The 24,922-nt window shown below is 42.7% G+C and overlaps 3 protein-coding genes and 1 pseudogene across 3 annotated transcripts; 3 read left to right on the forward strand and 1 right to left on the reverse strand.

Annotated features, from left to right (window-relative positions):
• LOC140851044 (agamous-like MADS-box protein MADS1) overlaps positions 1-24,922 on the reverse strand; it is an 84,917-nt pseudogene that overhangs the window by 5,836 nt on the left and 54,159 nt on the right.
• Positions 5,121-7,496, forward strand: LOC114914457 (fructose-bisphosphate aldolase 5, cytosolic). The gene is made up of 3 exons (XM_073242408.1): positions 5,121-5,233; positions 5,981-6,663; positions 6,955-7,496. Exons 1-3 carry the CDS (start codon positions 5,206-5,208, stop codon positions 7,315-7,317), a joined length of 1,074 nt encoding a protein of 357 aa, XP_073098509.1. The 5' UTR covers positions 5,121-5,205; the 3' UTR covers positions 7,318-7,496.
• Positions 9,252-11,221, forward strand: LOC105050624 (sufE-like protein 1, chloroplastic/mitochondrial). Its single transcript, XM_010930712.4, has one exon. The coding sequence runs from the start codon at positions 9,837-9,839 to the stop codon at positions 10,983-10,985; it is 1,149 nt and encodes a 382-aa protein (XP_010929014.2). The 5' UTR covers positions 9,252-9,836; the 3' UTR covers positions 10,986-11,221.
• On the forward strand, positions 19,497-24,415 carry LOC105050623 (glucan endo-1,3-beta-glucosidase 5). Its single transcript, XM_010930711.4, has 2 exons — positions 19,497-20,210; positions 23,176-24,415. The coding sequence occupies exons 1-2, from the start codon at positions 19,630-19,632 to the stop codon at positions 24,287-24,289; spliced, it is 1,695 nt and encodes a 564-aa protein (XP_010929013.2). The 5' UTR covers positions 19,497-19,629; the 3' UTR covers positions 24,290-24,415.

The following is a 24,922-nucleotide window of genomic DNA, read 5'->3' on the forward strand; positions in this document are numbered from 1 at the left end:
TATAAGAGGAGATCTCACCCTCAACTCTCGTACACCCAATTTTTCTCTCACAGAAAGTTCTCCTCACAAAAGCTCTTTCTCTTGGAAGATCCTTTTGAACCCCTGAAGCGACCGACGTCCGCTGTCTAGGAGCCCTACTCCTTCTCTCCTTATGTACGGCTCTCCCTCTTTTCTCTTTTGGGTTCTGATCTTCGTTTTCCGTGCGAATCCTTCCACGCCCGCATCCACGAGAAACCAGGCCACTCACACACCCCTCTGTTCACTGTTCCCAAGCCTTTATAGGCCTTAAACAAGGGTTTAAACCTAATTAGATTAGGTTTGGGTCTCCTAAACAAGCCCAAAATCCTTCCCAAACTGTCGGATCGTGATCGGGATGTCTCTGGGCCGTCTGATCGTGCTTCGGTCCACAGAATAGTTTCGTGGATCGTGAGAAATGTCCAGGCGGTCCACAGATCCGACCGTGGACCGGGAAAACCCAGCGGTGCCTGGGCCTGGGCCGGCCCACGCGCGCGGGCCTAAGCCGCTGGCGCTGGGCGCCTGGGCCCGGGCCGCATCCTGTGGGCCCGCGCGTGGGCTGGGCCGCGCTCCGCCGCTTGAGGCCGCACCGCCGCCAACGGTCCTCCGTCACCTCAGATCTCGTGCCGACTTCAAAAGCTCATATTTCCTCCATCCGAGCTCCGTTTATGGTGATCTTGATCTTCTTGGACTCCATTTTTCACTGTGGATCTCGCTGTGGACTTAATGTGGATCGAATTTCGAGACATCAAATCCTAACAATCTCCATCTCGACTCGATATTCGGCCTCCTCCTAACTCTGAGAGCTTCTGGATCTCCTCCCCCATGTCCTAGGACAACCATCTGCTGATCATAGATGGGCAAACATGGGAGTCGAATCAGGTCGCTCGATCACATCTCCATCGTATGCTGTGCTCCTCTTGATCTGAGACCTACTCGGAACATTGTCCTGCGGCAATAGGAATCTCATCTTGCGACGTCGCCTCTCGTCCTCCCAAGTCTTCTGTCTCGTGCTCGATCCACCTCTACCTGGAGCTCCACCTCGCTCTGGGCTCCACCTGACTCCGGAAGCTCCATCTCGCATTGGGCTCCCTGTCAGGTAATAATGTCCTCTGCTTCTCTTCTTCCCCTCCAGCACAATCCTATCGTCGCGTAGCACCCTTAAGATTTCTCCACCAACTACCGTTCTGTAGCCTCTCGAATCCAATCTGCTAAGTGAGATAAGATTCCATCTGAAATTGGATATGTATCGGATCTCCCCCAATCTCCTCACTGCACCATCATATGTCCTCCAGTTGACCGTCCCAATACTTCTGATCGTACAGCTCGATCCATCCGGCAGATATACAGTGCCCTCACTGTTCTCCAGGGAGTCAAACTGCTCCTCTCTGCAACATACATGATAGGGGCATGCAGAATCTAATATCCACTGCTAGAAAGAAGTAGATACCTCGTTAGATATCTCCAGGACATCTCCATCTGAATCGCTGCCGGCCATCGCTACAGCAGTCACCGTCCAATTTTTGAGTTGAGGACAATCTCTGGCTAGATGCCCTAACCCCTTACACCGGTAATACTTGGTTTTGCTCAAGTCCCTCCTGGACTTGGACCGCCCTCGTCGCGATCTCCTGTCACTCCGTCTATCGCCTCCTATTCCTCCAGAAGCCACCAAAGCTGAGCTACCGCTACCTAAGCTCGAAGCCAGGTTCTTTCTTTTGAGAACCTCGTTCTGGAGTATCATCGCGGTGATCTTGTCCATCTTGATAGTGCTCTTTCTCACTAGAAGAGCAGTCACCAAAGACTCGTACGAATGTGCAAGCGATGCTAGTAAAACCAGCGCCTTGATCTTCTCCTCAATATTCTCACCAATGCTGAGGAGGTCGATGAGGATCTTCTGAAAGTGGTTGAGATGCTCCTGTATGCTCTGTTCCTCAGTCATCCGCAGTTGGTAGAACTGTCTTCAGAGGAAAAGAGTGTTGGTGAGAGACTTCGCCATGTACAACTCCTCGAGCTTCGACCATAGTATCGTCGGAGAAGTCTCGCGCAGCACATAGATCACCACTTCATCCATCAGGTACATACGGATGATACTCACCGCCTGCATCTGTAGCCATTTCTAATTCCGCACTTCCATGGTGGTTGGCTTCTCATCGCACAAGAAAGCATCGATCAACCCCTATTGGATGAGCACGTCCTTCACCCTTGCTTGCCACAAGGAGAAATTGCTCTTACTATCAAACTTGTTGATTTCTATCTTAATTGATCCTGTCTTCTCCATCTTCAGTCTTGCTCACCATCGCTGTAATCTACATCCTTATACCGTCTTGCTCTGATACCACTTGTTAGATGGATATCTGGTCAGGACACCATCTCGCAGGACCTTTTCAGTACCACACAATGCAGCAGGAAGAAAGAATAAATAAAATAAAAAACAATCAAAATACGTGGATCAGCCACAAAAGGGTCGCCTCCACGGGACATGCAAACTTCACTATGAAAAAAAAAATTACAAGAGGAGATCTCACACCCTCAACCCTCGTACACCCAATTTCTCTGTCACAGAAAGTTCCCCTCACAAAAGCTCTCTCTCTTGGAATACACTCCTGAACCCCTGAAGCGATCGGCGTCCGCTGTCCAGGAGCCCTGCTCCTTCTCTCCCAGCGTACGGCTCTCTCTCTTCTCTTTTGGGTTCTAATCTTCATTTTCCGTGCGAAGCCTTCCACGCCCACATCCACGAGAAACCAAGCCACTCACACACCCCTCTATTCACTGTTCCGGTTTAAACCTAATTAGATTAGGTTTATGTCTCCTAAACAAGCCCAAAATCCTTTCCAAATCATCGGATCGTGACCGGAATGTCCCTAGGCCGTTTGATCGCGCTTCGGTCCATGAAATAGTTTCATGGACCGTGAGAAATGTCTGAAAACTACCCAGGTGGTCCACAGATCCGACCGTGGACCGAAAAAACCAGTGGCACCTGGGCCTGGGCCGGCCCTCGCCCGCGTCGGGCGCCTGGGCCCAAGCCGCATCCTGCGGGCCCGCGCATGGGCTGGGCCGCACGCCCGCCTCGGCCGCGCACCCCATGCATTGGCCCTGCCTGGGCCATGCTCCGCCGCCTGCGGCCATGCCGCCGCCGCTCCGCCGACGGTCCTCCGCCACCTCGGGTCTCGTGCCGACTTCAAAAGCTCGTATCTCCTCCATCCGAGCTCCGTTTGAGATGATCTTGGTCTCGTTGGACTTCGTTTTTCGTCACGGACCTCGCTGTGGGCTCAATATAAATCGAATCTCGAGACGTCAAATCCTAACATATACAAAAAATTGTGCTGCTAATCACACCATTTTTTTTTTTCAATGTTTGGTCAAAACTCTTCATATTGATATGATTCACCTCAAGTAAATGGAGAAATTTTGATCTAAATCATGGGCCGTCCATGTATCACGAAATGGTCCACAATTGATACGCGGCGAACCTGTTTCACAGTACATTTCAGGCCTTTTCAATGAAAAGTCGTTCCACAATACGCAACTAGCTCAAAACTATTTTGCTTAAGTTCTTTTGTGGTTTAACTTGATATGGATCCATCAAGGAGACCGCTTCAACTTGTTTGTTGGTATAACCCTTCATCAAGTTTGTGTTGGACTATATTTCAATAATCTTTGGCGTTCAAAGCCTTGGTTGAGCCTCCTTGTCTTAAAATTAGTTTTATTGATTCGGCTACTATGATTCTTAAGTGATGAGATTGGTTGTGCTAGATTTCATGTCATAAAGATCTTAATCTACAATTGAAGTTGATTTCGAGCTGGGGTGATGACGTTTACTCAATTGTCTTGTTGGTTCGATTGAAATCGGATCACATATAATCTGGTCCAAACTGGCATTACACCACCTTATTGTATGAATGACTCACACAGAATTAGCGAGGAAGCACCGCCTCCCAAGTTCTCATCCTACGAAGAAAACCCAATATTTCTTCAAACTTTGAAAAACTTAAAAAGAAAATCGTAGAAAAGTCATCTGAAATATTATGTTCAAGTCATCTAAATATATAAAAATATTTCAGTAGGTTAAAAATCATCACACATAGAAAAAATATTTTAAGAAACCGTATATATTTAAATATATTAGAAATCATTAAGTATAAAAAAAACTAATTTTGGAAAGAAATTATCAACCGTTCAGCATCCACGCATAAAAAATATAAATTTAAAGTTATTTCCAAAAGCCGTCAACTAATTCAAAAAAAAAATCAAAATAAAGTTGAATTTAAATAGGATTCTTTTCAATTATTTTAGAAAAATTATTGACCATTTAGAATCCATGCACACACACAAAAAAAAAAAAGAAGAATTCAAATTTAAAATTATTTTAAGAAGTCATTAATTATAAAAATTTTTATTTCAAAAAAATTTTTTGAGAAAATTTTTTGAAAATATTTTCCTCCACGCACGCAGAGGGAAAAAAATAAAATTTATTTTGAATTTAAGTAAGTCTCTTCTTAATTATTTTAAAAAAAAATAAATTTAGAGTTTTTTTTAAAAAATATTAATCTGAATTATTTTAAAAAAAATTATTAGTCTTTTAGAGTCCATGCACGCCAAAGAAAAAAAAGCCGAATTCAGAATTATTTAAGAAAGATGTTAATATCTTTGGTAAGTTGTGTTAAACTTAACTATAAAATATTTTCATTCAAAAAAAAAATTTTCTCCATGAATGCAGCAGGAAAAAAATGGTAAAAAATATTTTAGAAGGCCATTTATAGACTCGTCGCTACTTCTTCCATTTGCGGGAACGAGGGCGCCTAAAAGAGAGGGAAAAAAAAAATAAAAAGACTCACAATGGGATTTAAACCGGCATTGCACATCTCCTCGTATAGATGACACACACACAACTAGAGAAGAAGCGCCACCTCGTTCTTATTTCCACTCATTCCCGAAGGGATAAGTCCACGTCAGCTCCACGTGGCACGAGGTGGTACCAACCGTTCCCCTATCCAAGGACGATAACCCTCACCGGGTTACGATGTAGACACGTGTCCATAACCCGTGGAGGATCTTTTGGGGTATATCCTTGTGGCGGGGCTTATAAAAGCCACCCTTCTAGAGGGCTTTGTTTTGTGCTCAGGCGTGTGTGCACGTATCTTCCCCACAATTATTCATTCCCCACTGTTCCCTAGTCTTCAACACCGAACCATGTCTGCCTTCGTAGGAAAATATGCCGGTAAGCTTATTCCCCATCACTCATTTCTCTTTCATGTTAACAAAGGTGGATTTTTTTTTTTTTTTCTTTCTTAATTCTTGTTGGCTTGAAAAACTCTTACTAGATGTTCCTCGATTTGATTGGTTTTGTCGATCAATAAAATATACCTTTTACTATACAACTCTGCATATGAATGGATGAAATTATCAATGAAGACAAGTATTTTACTCAAATTGGTTTGATTTGTATAATGTATCGTGCATATTTTAACATAATTCTTAGAAAATCTAATTCCAGGAAGATAAATTATTGATTTTCTTTTTAATAATTCATAAAGGCAAAATTCATCATCAAGTTAGTATAAAAATTGGGAACTTAGACATTCCTAACCATGTTGGAATTTAGATCGCACCGATGATACCGAGTCAAGATGCACTCTCACTATAATGTTGGGATAATGATATAACAGCACATATTTTACAATTCTGTCATGAAACCACTCTAGTGCTTAATTTTGTCCATATTAAGAATAAATAGCCATATGCTTAGGTCTATGGACATAATTTTGGTTGATGGAATGGAGTTTATCAATAGGATCTCTTTTTTTTTTTTTCAGAAAAAGGTTGTGGTGGTAAAACTACTTGCAAAATCCTATGCTAGCATTATATAACAATCATTTCATTTTTTTCTAAAAAAGAAAGCCCATGAAATCTTATAGAAGGAACTGAGGCCATGTCTTTTGATGGGCTAAAATTGATACCACTCCAGATGAACTTATCAAGACAGCCAAGTACATAGCCACCCCCGGCAAGGGCATTCTCGCCGCCGACGAGAGCACCGGCACCATCGGGAAACGCCTCGCGAGCATCAACGTGGAGAACATCGAGTCCAACCGGCAAGCCCTCCGCGAGCTCCTCTTCACATCGCCGAACGCCCTCTCCTACCTCTCCGGCGTCATCCTCTTCGAAGAGACCCTCTACCAGAAGACCACCGGCGGCAAGCCCTTCGTCGACGTCCTCATCGAGAACTCCGTCATCCCCGGCATCAAGGTGGACAAAGGCACCGTGGAGATCGCCGGCACCAACTCGGAGACCACCACCCAAGGCTTCGATTCCCTGGGGGCCCGCTGCCAGCAGTACTACAAGGCCGGGGCCCGCTTCGCGAAATGGAGGGCCGTCCTCAAGATTGGGCCCACGGAGCCATCGGAGCTGGCCATCCAGCAGAATGCCCAGGGGCTGGCGCGGTACGCCATTATATGCCAAGAGAACGGCCTCGTGCCCATCGTCGAGCCGGAGGTCCTCACCGACGGCAACCATGACATCAAAAAGTGTGCTGCAGTCACGGAGAAGGTTCTCGCTGCTGTCTACAAGGCACTCAACGATCACCATGTGCTCCTCGAGGGCACCCTCCTCAAGCCCAACATGGTGACCCCTGGCTCAGACAGCCCAAAGGTACTTACATCATCTCGTGGATTTCCTTTTTTTTTTTTTTTTGGATAAATTGGATGAATTAAACCATTCGAGTACGAATATATCCATAAAAATCAAATAATAACATATTTAACAATTAAACCAAAATAATTATCAAAAAATTTCATAATATAGATATGGTGTGGTTAGCCACATATGCTGCCATCCAATTAGAACGCAAACTAGCTATCTGATAACCATTAAGAAATCTACAAATAACATTAGCAATTTCTGTCAATGAACTTTTTCTTTTTCTTTTTTTGTGAATTTTAGGTGACACCTGAAGTGATAGCGGAGTATACAGTGGCAGCACTGCGACGCACCGTCCCACCGGCCGTCCCTGGGATTGTGTTCCTGTCGGGTGGGCAGAGCGAGGAGGAAGCGACGCTGAACCTGAACGCCATAAACAAGCTGGAGGTGGTGAAGCCATGGACTCTGTCCTTCTCATTTGGACGGGCCCTTCAGCAGAGCACCATCAAGAAGTGGGCCGGCAAGAAGGAGAACGTTCCGGCGGCCCAGCAGGCATTCCTGGCAAGGTGCAAAGCCAATTCGGCGGCTACGCTTGGGAAGTACGCTGGGGGAAATGCCGATGCGGCGGCTTCGGAGAGCTTATATGTCAAGGGATACAAATACTAGTGTGGATTCCTATCATCTTTTTCTTAAATGTACCTGCTTCTTTGGGATCTCTCTCTAATCTCCCCTCTCTTTAACCATATTCTCACATATTTTGAGCTGTTCATCTTTGTTTCCAGCTGTTCATATATAACACTTCTGCTCTGATATTAATGTACTGGTCTTTTGACTTGGCTATCCAATTATTGTTCGTAATTTATTATCATTTCTTGATATTCATCTGCTTTTTAGCCTAATTATAACAAATTATATTTCATCTTTATGCTGGTTTTCAAGTAATAATTCATTGTGACCTTGAAACCATAATTTCTTTTTTATTGATATTCAACTTTTTTTTGTTAATTGTTATACTAGGTGAGAAAGTTTGATTTACTAACAACAGTCATGTTAATTTGATTGATGAAATTTATACAAGTGATATGTGATCAATAATTGGTGCAAGTGGGATCATGTTTGAATAGTTTGTCTAGATATATAAATTGGTGAAAGGCAACTTGGTCTATTTTATCTGCCACAACAACTATTAATATTCCTTGATATGAGTCCACTAACTTAGAATGCATGGAAAGTCAATGTGCTATTTGCTACAATTTTGAGGTATAATTGTCAAAATCATCATCTATTCAATTAGCCCATTAATTTCCTCCTCACAAAAATAAGAAATTTTTGCTTTTCTTCTGAATAAAAAGAATGGGTAATCTTCAACATGTTTCCAACTTGCACGCATGCATGTCATCATTGTTTTTTTAGGTAGGATACCATGGTTACCGAATCACCTGCATTATTTCCACAATACTGAATATATTTTTCATAAATGTTGAATGCATTGGGATGTGCTTAACGTGCCCATCGCTGTGCAATGCCTTCATGACATGTCACCCAGTATGCTTATACTTTACGGAAAGCTCAAAATAAGATTTTCCAAAGACATATAATTAAGGTTGCCTTGCATCTTGGTTTCGTTAATGAGCTCCAGTTACATCATGTTTTCGCTGCAAAATGATGCCACTTGTTGAGCACATACATGTACGTACACATACATACAAACACACACACACATAGAGAGAGAGACTTCCATAGATGTATGTATGTATTTCTAGATTATTCTTTAGTTATTTTTCTAATTATTAAGATATTATTTTTGGACTTTTTTTTTTTGGGGGTGTCGAGGGCATCACTCATGGGTATAAACAACTAAATTTAAATACAATCTGAACACCTTGCACCAAATGACCACATTATGCAGCTCATGTTTTGCCTACATGCACAACAAGGTTTAGCATGCATTTTATATTAGACATGAAATATCGAGTGATTTAGCTTACTGATGACCAGTGCTTTAGTAGTCCTATAAATTCCATTCGAATAGTTACCCAGCGTGCCCCATAACTTAGTGGGGTGAGTTTTTTCAGTCAAAGTACTAGCTAATGTAAACCCCAACAAATAAAATTTATACATCTTATTTAAAAATAAAAATAATATTCTATATAAAAGAATCCAACTCGTTTGAATCTATATAGATATATATTTAGTTTTACATGAATTATGCGCTATGTTTTTATTTGAATACTTATATAGAAAGAACCTAAATAATATATATTTAACTTCGATGAGATCCAGAATTATTACAATTTTATTAAAGCAGGCCAAATCTACCAGCTATATGAACTAAAAAAATGCTACAACATGAGTCCTTTGAATCCTGCATCCATTACATTTATCTTCCTCTCAAATATGCATTGATTATATATATATATATATATATATATATTTATATATTTGCTTGAGGATATTGAATTTTGGAATAGGAATGAAAATGAATGACTCTCATTTTAATTATTTAGTTGATGAGGATTTTATTCTTATTCTAATTTTAGAGAGAATAAAATATTTTAGTCCTGTAAAATCTAATTCTTATTTTTTTTATAATATTTTAATTTTATTTTAATTTCGATCACGAATCAAGTAGAAAATATGATCATTCCAACTTCAATTGCAAACTAAATATATCGTAAATATATTCATGTATAATTGAACGTTAAAAGCAAAATAAAAAAAATCATCTTAAACCCATATAGGTATTACCTAAGAAAACACAATTTAATTCAGCTCCATGAACCCTTAAACCATGTGCATCAAGCCACATAATTCTTCAACTTAAATTTGCTGTTTTCCTTTCTGACAAACAACCTACAGGATGAGGAGCGTCCATGAAAGACCCGTACTCGAGCGATAAGATAAGCCTTGAAATTCTTTGGATACAAAAGGCATCTATAAATCCATTTGCCGACTCTAGGACGGACCAGAAAGATCCAACAATTTGATGGTCAGAATCTTCTGATCCACATATTTGAGCGTCTAGACGAAATATATGTAAACAAAAGAAACGAGAGGCCAGGTGCGCACCCGCTCGTCTCGTCTCGTCTCCACCAAAAGCCCCTCTCAAAGGCCATGTCCAAATAGATCGGTAGACCTCCCCCTCTCTCTCCCTCCCCCGGGTTCTTCCACTTATTGGTTCTCTTATGTCGTCCCTCTCCTCTTCTCTCCGCCTCTTCTCCCCCAAACTCCGCCAAACCTTCCCCAAATCCCCCTTCCTCCCTTCCAAACCTTTCTTCTTCTCTTCTCCCATCTCCTTCCAACGCCTCCCTAGATCCCCTCTTTCCGAGCCCCTCAGAGCCCAGCAGCAGCACCAGCGCCAGCAGCGAGAGGCCGAGGTCGATCTCTCCGTGCTACCTCCCAGATTGCAAGAAATCATCGCCCTCTTCCAGACTGTCGCGGAACCCAAGGCCAAGTACCAACAGCTTCTCCACTACGGCGCCCAGCTCCCCCCTCTCGACCCCCGCTTCAAGACCGACGACCATCGCGTCCGCGGCTGCGTCTCCCAGGTCTGGGTCCGCGCCTTCCGCGACGCCGACGACCACGCCGCCGTCCGCTTCGAGGCGGACTCCGACTCCGCGCTCACCAAGGGACTGGCTGCGCTCCTTGTCTTCGGTCTCTCTGGCTACCCCGCTACCGTCGTCGCCTCCGTCCCGCCCGGCTTCGTCCACCTGCTCGGCCTTCAGCAGAGCCTTACGCCCTCCCGGAATAACGGGTTCCTGAACATGCTCAAGCTCATGCAGCAGAAGGCCCTCCAGCTCTATTCCGAGGTCGGTGATTCGGAAATTAACGGGGTTTCAGAATCCAAGGGATCGAATTCGGGTGCCAAAGATGGAGTCTTGGACGATAAAAATACGATCTTGGGTGAAAAAACTGATAAAACTGGCAAAGATTCGATCTTTGGAGAGGTTTCGAGTGCAAACTGGAGCGGCGATTCGCTACCCTTTGGGGATTTGATGGTTGATGGACATGGTATGAATAGCGCCGATGGAGTGCAGAAAAGTTCGAATGGTGGGATTGGTGGGAGAAGGGAGAGGATAAGGCAGAGATTGGAGAGGGAGCTCTCTCCGGTGGAATTGGAAGTGGAGGATATATCATATCAACACGCCGGCCATGCTGGGGTTAGGGGGAATGGTGATGGAGAGACCCATTTCAATCTGAGGGTGGTATCCAAAGAGTTTGAAGGGAAGAGTTTGGTGAAGAGGCACAGGCTTGTTTATGACTTGTTGCAAGAGGAGTTGCAGAGTGGGTTGCACGCCCTCTCCATAGATGCAAAGACTCCATCTGAAGCCTAATCCTGTTAAATATGCACTGAATGGCTCCAGGTTTTGTTACTTTGTTTGTTTTTTTGTTTGTTTTTTTTTTTCAATCCCCCCTCTTAAATTAATCGAACATGAGCTTTTCAAAACATAGGGAGATGCTGCATTGTTTGAATGCGTAGATTATCTTGTTATCCTGCTGATTATAAAACCAATTATCTAGCTGACTATAAAACCAATGTTGAAAAAGTTGAAGACTACGTTATTTTAAATTCTAGCTGTCTTCATTTTTTCTTCAAAAAATTTGTCTTCCAATTTGGTTATTTGGTTTGTATTAGTAACCTCAAACCAAATATGTTTGTTGAGAATAAAATATTGTACACTGACTAAAAAAAACAGATTAAAAGTTGGCTTCTTTCTTTGTACGTGCTTCTGGTGTTAATGAGGTCAAGATCTCAATGGGACCTAGAGAATAATTGCTATAAGAGTTGTTCATTATGGTAACGCTTATTTCTGACGATGACATATTCCACAGCTGTGGAGTAATATCGGACTCTTAGAAATTTTATGGCTTTCTTGTTTATATGCTTATTTGAGGAAAATCATTTATAAAACGACTCATTCTGGTGCCTGTTGTTCTTAAGCTGAAGACAATGAGAGAATATCGTGTGATTTGAGATCCTATCTGGTTGATGTTGTATTCCTGATCATCTTGGTATGAAGGTCAAGGAATTTCAACTACTATTTATCATTTCTCCTATAACATCAAATTGGCTTTTACTCCATACGTAAAGCAATTTCATTGATATTCTTTGGTGGATGTTCCTTTTACTGATCCTTGTAATGTTGCAAATGTCTTAGTGATATAGTGGTGATTGGTTGAAATATTGATTTTCCTGCTACTGATGCCCTTCTAAATTGAAGAGAGCGCATTATATCAGATGCCATTTGTACTTTATCACTGGGTATAATTTTTTCATCTGTTCATTTATACCGTTATTCTGCTGTTGTTTGCTATGGTTCTTCTCCTTCCTGTTGCCTTGCAATACTGATTTAATATATAACTTTTTGATCATTGCAAATAAAAATGTGTTTTGCTGCATTGTATTGTAGCTGTTAGTAGGATTTTGGTTCCATAAGCTTATCATCCCCTCTACTTCTTTTTACTTGTACTACTCTAGTGGTTGAGTAAGTTCTTACCAACTAATTAGGATATGACCAAAAAAGGGAAACTATGAGGCATTGCACTGTCTGGTAAGAGTTAATTCTGAATATTAGACCTTAATTTGTAATTATAGTTGCAGAAATAAGCATGTGCATATTGTAACAATGAAGAATTTGATCGGGAAAGACTTTATTGGTACATAATAATCCAATCTTTGAATGCTAATTCTTCATATGAATCTCACAAAGCAGCCTAATACCAGCTATATAGGACTGATGTGGTAGATTTAGGCATGTTCTTTCGGAGTTTAAGAACATTCTTACAGTGAATGCTACCCTAGACACAAACCATCTATTAGTTGGCGCCCATTTCCTTGGGCAAGGCAGCTATAGGAATGCCTGTGTTAACGTAGAACACCAAGTTAGCTGATCAATGTTATCAGTTACACAATGCACTCATGCAATTGGGTAGTGTGCTTTGTGGCTCCCTGAGACCTGGAAGGAGTCTAGGCAAAGAACATAAAAGGCCAGATTGGTTTAACTTATGAATTTAATGACTCATGTAGTAGTAAGTGCAAACTTGAGAGTAGGTAACTTACTTGGAAGCCCATTCTCTCTATAAGTTTATAGTCATGAAGCTGTTAATTTGGCATAGTTGAAAATAATTGTTACTTAACATTTGGGCAAATGTTTCATTGTGTCTTATTGTCATTCAGGAAATTAGTAATTGATGGTCACCATTGCATGCCATCAAGGAAGGTAGTTATCAGTACTACTGCAAAATTGGTAATTGTTGTGAGGTAACGCGGGCCTACATTTTTCCTTTGGGTGCTTCATTTTCCTTGATTAAGGGGCTTTAGTTTAAGCAACACAAGGATGCTACCGATGCTGAATTATGATCACACACATCCTTTAATATTATTTAATTATATTCTTGAGTTGATGGTTGTTTTTCTATTAGTAATGATGTGTGCACATCTGAAAAATTTGCATTATTATGTTACAAGTTGTTTGGGCCAACCTGTCTCAAATTGTTCTTCCATTTTTTCTCGTGTTTCCTCATTTTCTCTTCACTTCTTAATATTTTGATCTAAAATTGACCTATGATTAATTCTTTGGTGTCTTGATGGAATTTGATGATGTTGGGTGGATGTCTGGTCAGGACACCACCTCCCAAGATCCTTTCAGTACCACGCGATGCAGCAGGAAGAAAGAAGAAACAAAACAAAAGAAAAACAATCAAAATACGTGGATCAGCCACAAAAGGGCTCGCCTCCACGGGGCATGCAAACTTCACTATGAAAAAAAAATTTTACAAGAGGAGACCTCACCCTCAACCCTTGTACATCCAATTCTCTCTCATCTGAAGTTCCTCTCACAAAAGCTCTGTCTCTCTTGGAGACCCCCCTGAACCCCTGAAGAGCCTGGCGACCGCTGTCCAGGAGCCTCCTGCTCCTTCTCTCACAGCGCTCTCGCCCCTCTCTCTCTTCTCGGGTTCGTACGGCGGCGAGAAAACGAACCACACACTCCTCTGTTTCGTCACAGGCCTTTTTAAAGGCTTAAACAGAGTTTAAACATAATCTAATTAGGTTTAAGAATCCTAAACAAGCCAAATCAGCATCCCAGACCGTCGGATCAAGATCGGGAGCTATCTGGGCCGTTGGATCGCGCTCCGGTCCACGGAATAGTGCCGTGGACCGTGAGAAACGCGTTGGAAACGCCCACGCGGTCCACAGGCCGCGCCGTGGACCACCCGGTCCACGGTGGACCGGGGCAAGGGGGCCAGCAGGCCGCTGGCCTGGCCGGCCCGCGCGCGCGGGCCTGCGTGCGCCTGGGCCGCGCGCCCGCCTGGGCCGCGGGCCTGGGTCGCGCATCCCGCGCGGGCCTGGGTTGCGCGTCCCGCGCGCCGCCGCCTGCGGCCGCGCCGCTGCCGCCCGCCGCCAGTCCTCCGCCGCCTCGATTCTCGTGCCGACTTTAAAAGCTCGTATCTCCTTCATCCGAGCTCCGATTAAAGTGATCTTGGTCTCGTTGGACTCCGTTTTTCGTCGCGAACCTCGCTGTGGGCTCAATGTGGGCTGAATCTCGAGGCGTCAAATCCTAACAATCTCCACCTCGACTCGATATTCGACCTCCTCCAAACTCCGAGAGCTTCTGGATCTCCTCGCCCTCATGCCCTGGGACAATCGTCTGCTGATCATGGATGGGCAAATATGGGAGTCGAGCCAGGCTGCTCGATCCCATCTCCGTCGTATGCTGTGCTCCTCCTGACCTGAGATCTGCTCGGGGCATCATCCTGCGGCAATAGGAATCTTACCTTGCGACGTCGCCTCTCGTCCTCCCGAGTCTCTTGTCTCGTGCCCGATCTGCTTCCTGGAGCTCCACCTCGCTCTGGGCTCCACCTGGCTCCCGAAGCTCCACTTCGCACTGGGCTCCCTGCCAGGTAATAATGTCTTCTGCTCCCCTTCTTCCCCTCCAGCACAATCCTATCGCCGCGTAGCACCCTCAGGATTCTTCCACCAGCTACCGTCCTGTAGCCTCTCGAATCCAGTCTGCTAAGTGAGATAAGATTCCGCCTGAAATCGGGTATGTATCGGACCTCCCCCAATCTCCTCACTGCACCATCATGTGTCCTCCAGCTGACCGTCCCAATGCCTCTGATCGCACAGCTCGATCCATCCGGCAGATATACAGTGCTCTCACTGTTCTCCAGGGAGTCAAGCTGCTCCTCTCTGCAACACACATGATAGGGGCATGCAGAATCTAATATCCACTGCTGGGAAGAAGTAGATACCTCGTCAGATATCTCCAGGACATCTCCATCTGAATCGCTGCCGGCCGTCGCTACAGCAGCCACCGTCCGATTTTTCAGTTGAGGGCAATCTCTGGCTAGATGCCCCAACTCCTCACACCGGTAACATCTGGTTTTGCTCAAGTCCCTCCTGGACTTAGACCGTCCTCGTTGCGATCTCCTGTCGCTCCGTCTACCGCCTCCTGCACCTCCAGAAGCCACCAAAGCTGAGCTATCGACACCTGAGCTCGAAGCTGGGTTCTCCCTCCTGAGAACCTCGTTCTGGAGTATCGCCGCGGTGATCTCGTCCATCTTGATAGTGCTCTTCCCTACTAGAAGAGCAGTCACCAAGGACTCGTACGAAGAGGGAAGCGACGCCAGCAAAACCAGCACCCTGGTCTTCTCCTCAACGTTCTCGCCAACGCTGAGAAGGTCGGTGAGGATCTTCTGAAAGTGGCTCAGATGCTCCTGCACGCTCTGTCCCTCAGTCATCCACAGTTAGTAAAACTGCCTCCAGAGGAAAAGAGTGTTGGTGAGAGACTTCGCCATGTACAACTCCTCGAGCTTCGACCACAGCACCGTCGGGGAAGTCTCGCTCAGCACATGGATCACCACCTCATCCGCCAGGTACATGCGGATGGTACTCACCGTCTGTATCTGTAGCCGTTTCCAATCCCGCACCTCCATGGTGGTCGGCTTCTCATCGCACAAGAGAGCATCGATCAACCCCTGTTAGATGAGCACGTCCTTCACCCTTGCCTGCCACAAGGAGAAATTGCTCTTACCATCAAACTTGTTGATCTCCATCTTGATTGTTCCTATTTTCTCCATCTTTAGTCTTGCTCACCACCACTGCAATCTGCGTCCTTGTACCGCCTTGCTCTGATACCACTTGTTGGGTGGATGTCTGGCCAGGACACCACCTCTCAAGATCCTTTCAGTACCACGCGATGCAGCAGGAAGAAAGAAGAAACAAAACAAAAAAAAAACAATCAAAATACGTGGATCAGCCACAAAAGGGCTCGCCTCCACGGGGCATGCAAACTTCACTATGAAAAATAAATTTTACAAGAGGAGACCTCACCCTCAACCCTTGTACACCCAATTCTCTCTCATCTGAAGTTCCTCTCACAAAAGCTCTCTCTCTTGGAGACCCCCCTGAACCCCTGAAGAGCCTGGCGACCGCTGTCCAGGAGCCTCCTGCTTCTTCTCTCACAGCGCTCTCGCCCCTCTCTCTCTTCTCGGGTTCGTACGGCGGCGAGAAAACGAACCACCCACTCCTCTGTTTCGTCGCAGGCCTTTTTAAAGGCTTAAACAGAGTTTAAACCTAATCTACTTAGGTTTAAGAGTCCTAAACAAGCCAAATCAGCATCCCAGACCGTCGGATCAAGATCGGGAGCCACCTGGGCCGTTGGATCGCACTCCGGTCCACGGAATAGTGCCGTGGACCGCGAGAAACGCGTGGGAAACGCCCACGCGGTCCACAGGCCGCGCCGTGGACCACCCGGTCCATGGTGGACCGGGGCAAGGGGGCCAGCAGGCCGCTGGCCTGGGCCGGCCCGCGCGCGGGGGCCTGGGTCGTGCGTCCCGCGCGCTGCCGCCTGCGGCCGCGCCGCTGTCGTCCGCCGCCGGTCGCCGGCGGTCCTCCGCCGCCTCGATTCTCGTGCCGACTTCAAAAGCTCGTATCTCCTCCATCCGAGCTCCGATTCAGGTGATCTTGGTCTCGTTGGACTCCGTTTTTCGTCGCGAACCTCGCTGTGGGCTCAATGTGGGCTGAATCTCGAGGCGTCAAATCCTAACAGATGAATCAATAGTAATTCAATGTGCATCTACACATCATCCACCTTGGTATTATCTTATTTGATGCATCCTTGCTTATCTCTCCACCCATCTGAATGGAATTTGAAATATGTGGGAGAACTTTTTTTTTTAACTTCAGCTTGCCTTCACTCTTACATTTGATTTCCAATTACTTATATTCTGTAGAACTTCCTCTGTTATTTATTCAATGCCTGTTCTCTTCTTAGTTTTATCAAGCAGCACTACAACACACAAGATGCACCAGCTATGTTACATGGATTTGTGTTTGTGTCAGGTCTAGGTATGTGTCCTTCAAATATCTAAAAATTTTCTCCCTAGGTAGCTGTGCCCAAGTGGCGTACCAATGTTTCTGTTTAAGTGTTGGGTTTAGGTACTTCAGGCTAAATTGGTCTACATAAGGCACTGAGGGGTCTCACCAGTATATGAACAATTGCTGCATGTATAACACGAGCGTGGTTCTCAACATCATCTATTTATAACTAGGGCCATTGAGACTTTGTCGCTGCTTTCTGAATCTAAAAAGGAGGACCTGTTTTTTGCTTGAAAATTTCCCTATATGTACCAAAAAATAAGTTAAATCTACATGTTCTATCTCCCAAAGTACCTTATTGTGTTTTTCCTAAACTTTTTTCTTTTAAAAAAGTTTTTATTTGCCTTCATTCAGTTACCCCCTCCCATAGCTTTGAACTCATAAGCTATAAATGGTGCATTTTCTGTGCGTGCATGTGTATGTGTTTGTGTCTTCTTTCAAATCTTTTCTTCGTTAGCGGTTTTATTTGCTTTAATATCCCGTTTTGAAGGTTCATTGATTAAATTAACTTGTCGCATAAATAATTATCTTATGTTAACCATGTTCCTAAAATGTTACCTCTTCATTCATGCCTGATCCTCATATAATTTTCTTAGGTGTCAGACTTTTCATTGCCTGCGTGCTTGTTTCTATCCTTACTCTTAGGCCCGACTCTCTCAACAACTTCTGAAAGTATCCTCTCTTTCTTCATGCAATATCGTCTTTCCAGATGACCTCTCCAACTTTGATTCTTCATGCATCAAACTTGTTCTTTTTGGTACTTTCCTCGCCATATTTTGGGTCAGTGTTTTGCTAAGAAAAGCCTGTGGTAATGGACAAGAAGAAAACTCCTCCAACATTAAGATTCTCTCTAAACTTTTTCTTTTTAATCATTGTAATAGTGAAGTTCTAATAAGGATTAAGCAGGGGTGAGAAAAGGAAAATATTTGGAGTCTGAAAATGTATTCCTGTGAGCTGAATGGTTTGTGCTACCTCTGCCTTTACTTCCCTTCTTTCGGTTGGTACCAGAATGTTGCTGCCTATGCCTTATGTAGCTTAATTCAGTGAAAGAAGGGAAGCTCGAGCTAGCATTCCCGATTGCTAACCCTTCTCTCATGAGGACCTGTGAGCTGTTACTTCGTCTGACCTTATTGTAACTTCAAGTTTGTTCCGTATGTTTGTAAACTATGCTTGATGCGAAGTTGGTTACATATTAGCTCCTTCCACAAAGTGGGATGGGTCAGTTTAACTTGGGTAAAGGCTGATCAAAAGGTGTTATTAATATTTTTTGGTCATGTAAATATTTAAGATCGACCTACTTCCATCAGCATTTTTGTTAGCATCTAAATACAATCATTATCTCAAAAAGCTAATCAAAAGATATTATTTATTTTTTTTTAATTTAAAATTTATCCAATGTATTGTCAGTATAGGATTCAATATGTCCTTACAAAAAATAAGTCAGAAAATATTCAAATGTCATGCAAACCTACTCTCTATGCTACTCATGCCAAGCCACCTGCAGGAACGAGCTAAAACATAGTTTGTAATATTAAGTGGCTTTTATCATGCTCATTTATTTATAGGAAGAGAAATTTTTTTGTGCACGGTGGGTGGTGCAATCACGTGCATCGTCTAAAGTGATTGATTTTCGTATGGGATCGGGATGCGACGTGCGAAATATTTTTTTTTTTTATCAGCTCTATATGAGAATCAATCATCAAGAGTGATGTGCATGGTTCTGCACCGTTCACGGTGCATAAAAAAAATTTTTTACAGAAATGGTGCTCAGTTTGTAAAATGTACAATTAAGTGATACGGTGAGGGCAAAATAAGTGAGATTAGATCGGAGGATTGTGGACCGTGGATATGAAGCGTCCCATTCATAAGCTCTTTTTTAGGTAGAAGGTTCTTTTCACAATTTTTTTTTTTTTTTTTTTTTTTTTTTTTGTGTTGCTGCTATGAACACAGTACCATTTCACTACCCACGCTCTATTACCTTACAAGATAGATTTTATTCTCGTCTGAAAACAAACATGCCAACTAAAATTATGTCATCTTATATTTTATATCATCTTATTTTCCATATGATCAAAATTATTTGTAATATATCATATAAGCTTAGCATTGGCTTAACAAATTAGACATGACAATTAATTTAGAAGTGGAAAGAAGAAATTACAATGGCTGAGAGAAGCTGGTGGTCTTGGAAACAAGTTCTTCTAGACAACTAGAATGGATGTAAAACTCAATTGTTTTACAAGAAAATTTTCTTGGTTGCATATGTGGCTTCATGTTCTTCCCATCTGATGCATAGCTTTTATTTCTTTCTTCACATCAAATAAGATTCAATTAATCATCTGCAGTTCTTCAAACAACCTTATTAATTAAATCAGAAACCCATGCTTGTTAAATAGTTACCATTCGCCACCGACTTAATCAAAGCCAAATCAAAAGTTAAACATAAACTTATTTAGGCCGGGCAGGTGGTCCTTGTCTCATTCAAAAAGTCTCTTTTAAATCATTGAAACGTTGTCCACCTCGAATTCGATTCTAATTCCAACAAATCACCTTCATAATCCTTACAAACGGGGCCAGCTGTCCAACAATTAACCAATATGTACATGTGTCATCGACTTGAAGGAATTGCAAAAAGTTCTTTCCTAGAGTTGCAGACGTATGATCCCTCTCCACTTTCCCTCTTATCAGTTACACTACCAGCTAACCACCACTCTCCCATCTCTCTCACCCCACCTCCTCAACCAAAAGGGCCGAAGCCGATTCGATTTCCCCCAGACTCCTTTAATCCCTTGTCAAATCTGTCTAAAAATCCAATATTTGGAGGAGAAATGGCTGCATTGCACTTGATTTCAGCTCTTGTGCTGTCGTTGTTCCTCCAAATCCAAATATCGGCCTTGATGGTGGACGCGGCCATTGGCGTGAACTGGGGTACGCTGTCGTCCCACCGGCTCCAGCCCTCCATTGTTGTGGATCTCATGAAGGAGAACAAGATCTCCAAGGTGAAGCTCTTCGACGCCGACCCCACTGTGCTCCGGGCGCTGGCGGGGAGCGGAATCCAAGTGATGGTGGGCATCCCCAACGACATGCTCGGGATTTTGGGCTCTTCGCCCGCCACTTCCGATCTCTGGGTCACTCAGAATGTGTCGAGATATATGGTTAAAGGCGGCGTAAACATTGGGTATTTTTCCGTGTTTACGGGCTTAAATCTTGATAACTGTTGCTTGAATCTTCTTAACGCCCTTTCACTATTACTGAGGAATTATTTTTTTAATTTCTTTTATTAATGAAGAATTATTTTTATTTCTTTGGGGAATCTTTATATGAAGGATGATCCATATGTGTCTGTGTTGTAAAAGAAAGATTTTTTTTTTTTTTGAATTCTTTGGGTATGTCGTGTATTGGGATAATGGATGCATTCTAGTTAGGGCATCGAGGAATTCAAAATGCGGAGGAAATAGCACTAGTGTCCTCTTTTGGGATAAGTCATACTATTGAGTTTAGGATTTCTGAAAGGCTCTGGCGACCATCCACAGTGGAATCTTCATGAATTTTTGTCATGGTTTGGACTTTAGCAAATGCCAAATGCAATTAAGAGTGTGAACACAGGAGTGAGTGGAAAAAACTATAAGGTTTGGAAGGATTCCTAACCACAATGGTTGGTGCGTGCCAAAACAAGGGCTATTGAATTCTCATTCCTTTGCATGAGTTGCCTTTATGTTGATATACTATCAGAATAGTTTGTGAAACCCTGAGGGCCGAGGAAGATGTTAGCCTCCCAGAATCCTGGGATATGTACACATTGGTTGGGGGGCTGACAACATGAGGCGAGAAGAGAAATAGCTAGGTGGAGTCATGGATATTTGCTGATCCTGCAATCCAAAGATTTTGGAGATACCGAAAATAACCTTTCAATTGAGTTTTATATCCTTAAATCTTCGGATTGCAGATGGATGGCCTCTCCTAATCTCCTGTGATTTCTTTCTCTACACCTTTTTATTCTTATGGCTTTGTGTTAATGTGTGGGATATCACATAAGCTAGGGAATTATGCATCCAAACGGTGCCTGAAACCCATTTCGTAAGTTGCTTTTTCTCATATACATGCCAAGGAACCCCATTTCCAATGCGAGACTGAGAATCCAAACCATTAATACTAATGTGAAAAAGCCTTTGAAGATAGACATTTTACCCAATAATTTTCTCTGATTTTATCTATTTTATATTGCTAATATAATCTAATGCTGAAAGAAATTGAGCTTGCATGCTACATTGTGAGGCATCCACTTAGGTTTTTCTGTTATTTTGGTTGTGCATAAATTGTTGTAGGATGCTAGGGTCATTGCTTTACAATATTGGAAAAATCATATCATTAAAAAAATTGTAATAAACATCATAATTCCTCTCATATCATATCATATCATATCATTCGTGTGCTATTGTAAACCTATGCTATGTGCGTGCTGAATTAGATGGACCTGCCATAAATGTGGGTGCATTCTCTACTGATCCTTTCACATTAGTATTATATCCATCTTAGTTTACTCATATAAAATTTTATATTCTAATATCTACGTCAATCTATTTTGTAGCCTTTTTCTCATGATTGTTGCATCCATTTCATCCTAGATTCGTTCATAGAAATGCCATAAGAGGATGTTCACCGAATTCATGGTTCCCTGTCTGATAAACTGTATAGTTTATTGTTTAAATCAAAAGTGCTAATGAGTCGTGAGGTACAGTAGAATATGAATATAATCTAGATGATGCTCAGGTTAAATAGTTCATGGTCGCAAACTTTAACCTCTACATAACGGTAGACAAATTTATATTCAATATATTCTAAGACAACCTTAATAAGGAAGTTAGAGCAGATGAACCATCGGAAATGAGGGTGACCAAGTATCTTCTTTAATAGACTCAAACTACCTCGAACCTGGTCAGGCTTTGCAAGAACTTTCAGACATTCCTAGGAACATTAAACCTGGCAATAGCCTTCAATTCCCTCCATTCTTTTTTTTTTTTTTCCTCTATTTTTTTAATTTAGGAACATGCAAGGATTGTCAAGATCGGCATCTCGTCCCTTTATTATTTCATTGTTTTTAATAATTTACTTATATTTCTAATTTAAAAACTCCCCCCTTTTTCATACCTTTTTTATTCATCAGCCTTCCTGGTTGGGATTTTTAGAATCCTAAAAATTCTAAATATTCAGAATTTGTGTGGGGATCACCAGAAGAAAAGACATCTTTTCATGTCTTCTTTCTCTAAGAAAACCTTCTTCGCATTTCTTCTCTCTTTATTTCATTGTTTTTTTCTTTTGGGCATCAACATTTGAGATCATTCGTAGATGTTTCCCTTGATGATTATGCATGTAGACTGACAGTCATAGGTTTATTTGCATTATTGCATGGATACAGACATGGTGGTTAGAGATAGGATCAAGTGTTAACTTGCATTACTTTTTAAACTCATCCAAAGCAAATGTAGTAACATTTGACCACATACATGTGACATGAACTTTTCAAGCTCTTGGGAATGCTAACAGTGTCCTGTATACAGCAAAAGGGTGGATTGGTGGTTCACTTATGAGAACTTCTGAATGTACGTGTATACATTTGGTCTTGGCACTTACGCAATTGTGATTTTTATCAGGTGCACCACACTTTGCCTTTTTCAGAGGAAATTCTTAATAAATGGTTGATCATTTAATTGTCTAATCAGTTGTATTTTGGTCCAAATTTTATAGCTTCTTGAGAGGGATAGTACATAAACAGCTAATTATGTCATCATGTCTGAATCATGTCCAGTTTGTCTCTATAGAATTCCTTGCCAGGCCGCCTCAACTTTTGTTGCATTTGATTTGAATTGACACTGCTCAGGCATGAATTCAGAGGTGATTGCCCTATTTGTATACAAAATACCAGTAACATGAACTAGGATCTGGAATCCGAGAGCCATATCATTCGTGTGCAAATGGATTGGTGATATATTTTGAGAAGGCTTGCTTCTTTGTTTTACCATCATAATTGAACTGTCTGGTGGTTGACAAAATCTAATGTTATAATTGTTTGTTTTGTACATATTTGCTTATGTTCAGTCACTTTTGGACTTGCATAAACTATTTTTCTATTGCACCGAACACAGGTACATTGCTGTCGGCAACGAGCCCTTTCTTACAAGCTACCAGGGGCAATATCAGTCCCTGGTTCTTCCAGCAATGCTCAATCTTCAGCAATCATTAACAAAAGCAAACCTGGCAGGTTACGTAAAGCTGGTCGTCCCTTGCAATGCTGATGCTTATCAGTCTGCCTCACTTCCTTCTCAAGGAGCATTTCGACCTGAACTGACTCAGATAATGACCCAGCTGGTCTCTTTTCTCAATTCCAATGGATCTCCCTTCGTGGTTAACATTTACCCTTTCCTGAGTCTTTACCAGAGCTCGGACTTCCCACAAGACTATGCCTTCTTTGGGGGATCTTCACACCCTGTTGTGGATGGCCCAAACGTGTATTACAATGCCTTTGATGGAAATTTTGACACCTTAGTGGCGGCTCTTACTAAAATCGGCTTTGGGCAAATGCCTATAGCAATTGGTGAAGTGGGCTGGCCGACAGATGGAGCACCAAGTGCAAATCTTAGTGCTGCAAGAGCTTTCAACCAAGGCCTTATCAGTCATGTCTGGAGTAACAAAGGGACTCCTCTGAGGCCTGGGGTTCCTCCAGCGGACGTTTATCTCTTCAGTCTTCTTGATGAAGAACAAAAGAGCATACTTCCAGGGAATTTTGAGCGACACTGGGGGATTTTTTCTTTTGACGGTCAGGCTAAGTACCCCTTGGTCCTTGGAGTGGGCCATGGCGGATTAAAGAATGCCGAAAATGTTCAATATCTTCCGTCAAGGTGGTGTGTTGCCAACCCATCTCAAGATCTTGGTGGTGTTGCAAATCACATGAAGCTAGCTTGCAGTGTTGCTGATTGCACCACTCTCCTCTATGGAGGATCCTGCAATGCCATCGGAGAGAAGGGAAATATCTCATATGCATTCAACAGTTACTATCAGCTACAAAAGCAGGATGCACGAAGTTGTGATTTTGATGGGCTTGGAATGATTACATTCCTTGACCCTTCAATCGGTGACTGCCGCTTTCTTGTCGGAATTAGTGACAGTAGTTGTTCTTGCATTGGTTGTGGAATATTTGTTGGGTTATGGATTATGAGCTTCTGGGTGTTGATGTATCTGAGAATTTTGGGTTCTCTGTGATACCAGAAACAGCTTTTTTGGGTATTTGTGGTGCCCATCTGAAAGTTGGATCTTTTTGTACTCACAGGGAGAAGAATAGACTGTCATAGTTTTTCATTATACATCAGTGAATCCACTTGTGTTGTAGTTATCGTATGACATGTTGTACAGTGGGCATGGGACCCAACAGATGGCAATCCTCTGTACTTTTCTCCACATGCATCCCTTGTGCTTGTAGTATTGTTTAAGATCTAGTTTGCTCGGAGCCTCAGACGACGAAGGCACACTAGATTTTGCTTAATGTAGTACCAATGTGACTAAAGCCTTGATTTAAAATGTTTGCTAAAGCTTAATACCTAGTAGGTCCAACCTCCTAGTCACATTTTCACCGAAAGGAAACTCTCCTGGCTACAATGGTGGTGGTGGTGACCTCTGATGGGAGCAGTGCTGGTGGACGATAATGTGGAAGTGGACCTCAGTTGCAGCCTGGTCGACAAGCTGCACTAGTTAACTCCAAATTCATTTGGAACGTAGTCAGCTACGTATTTGTAGGTGTTCAAAGACAGTTGACATAGTTTTCAACAAGTGAAAGTTAATCTTTTTTGGTTTTTCCTTTCCCTAGCTTTTTTTCCTTGTGGATAAGAAAGGAAGATT

The sequence above is a fragment of the Elaeis guineensis genome, chromosome 8, assembly GCF_000442705.2.
Source record: "Elaeis guineensis isolate ETL-2024a chromosome 8, EG11, whole genome shotgun sequence".
NCBI lineage: Eukaryota > Viridiplantae > Streptophyta > Magnoliopsida > Arecales > Arecaceae > Elaeis > Elaeis guineensis.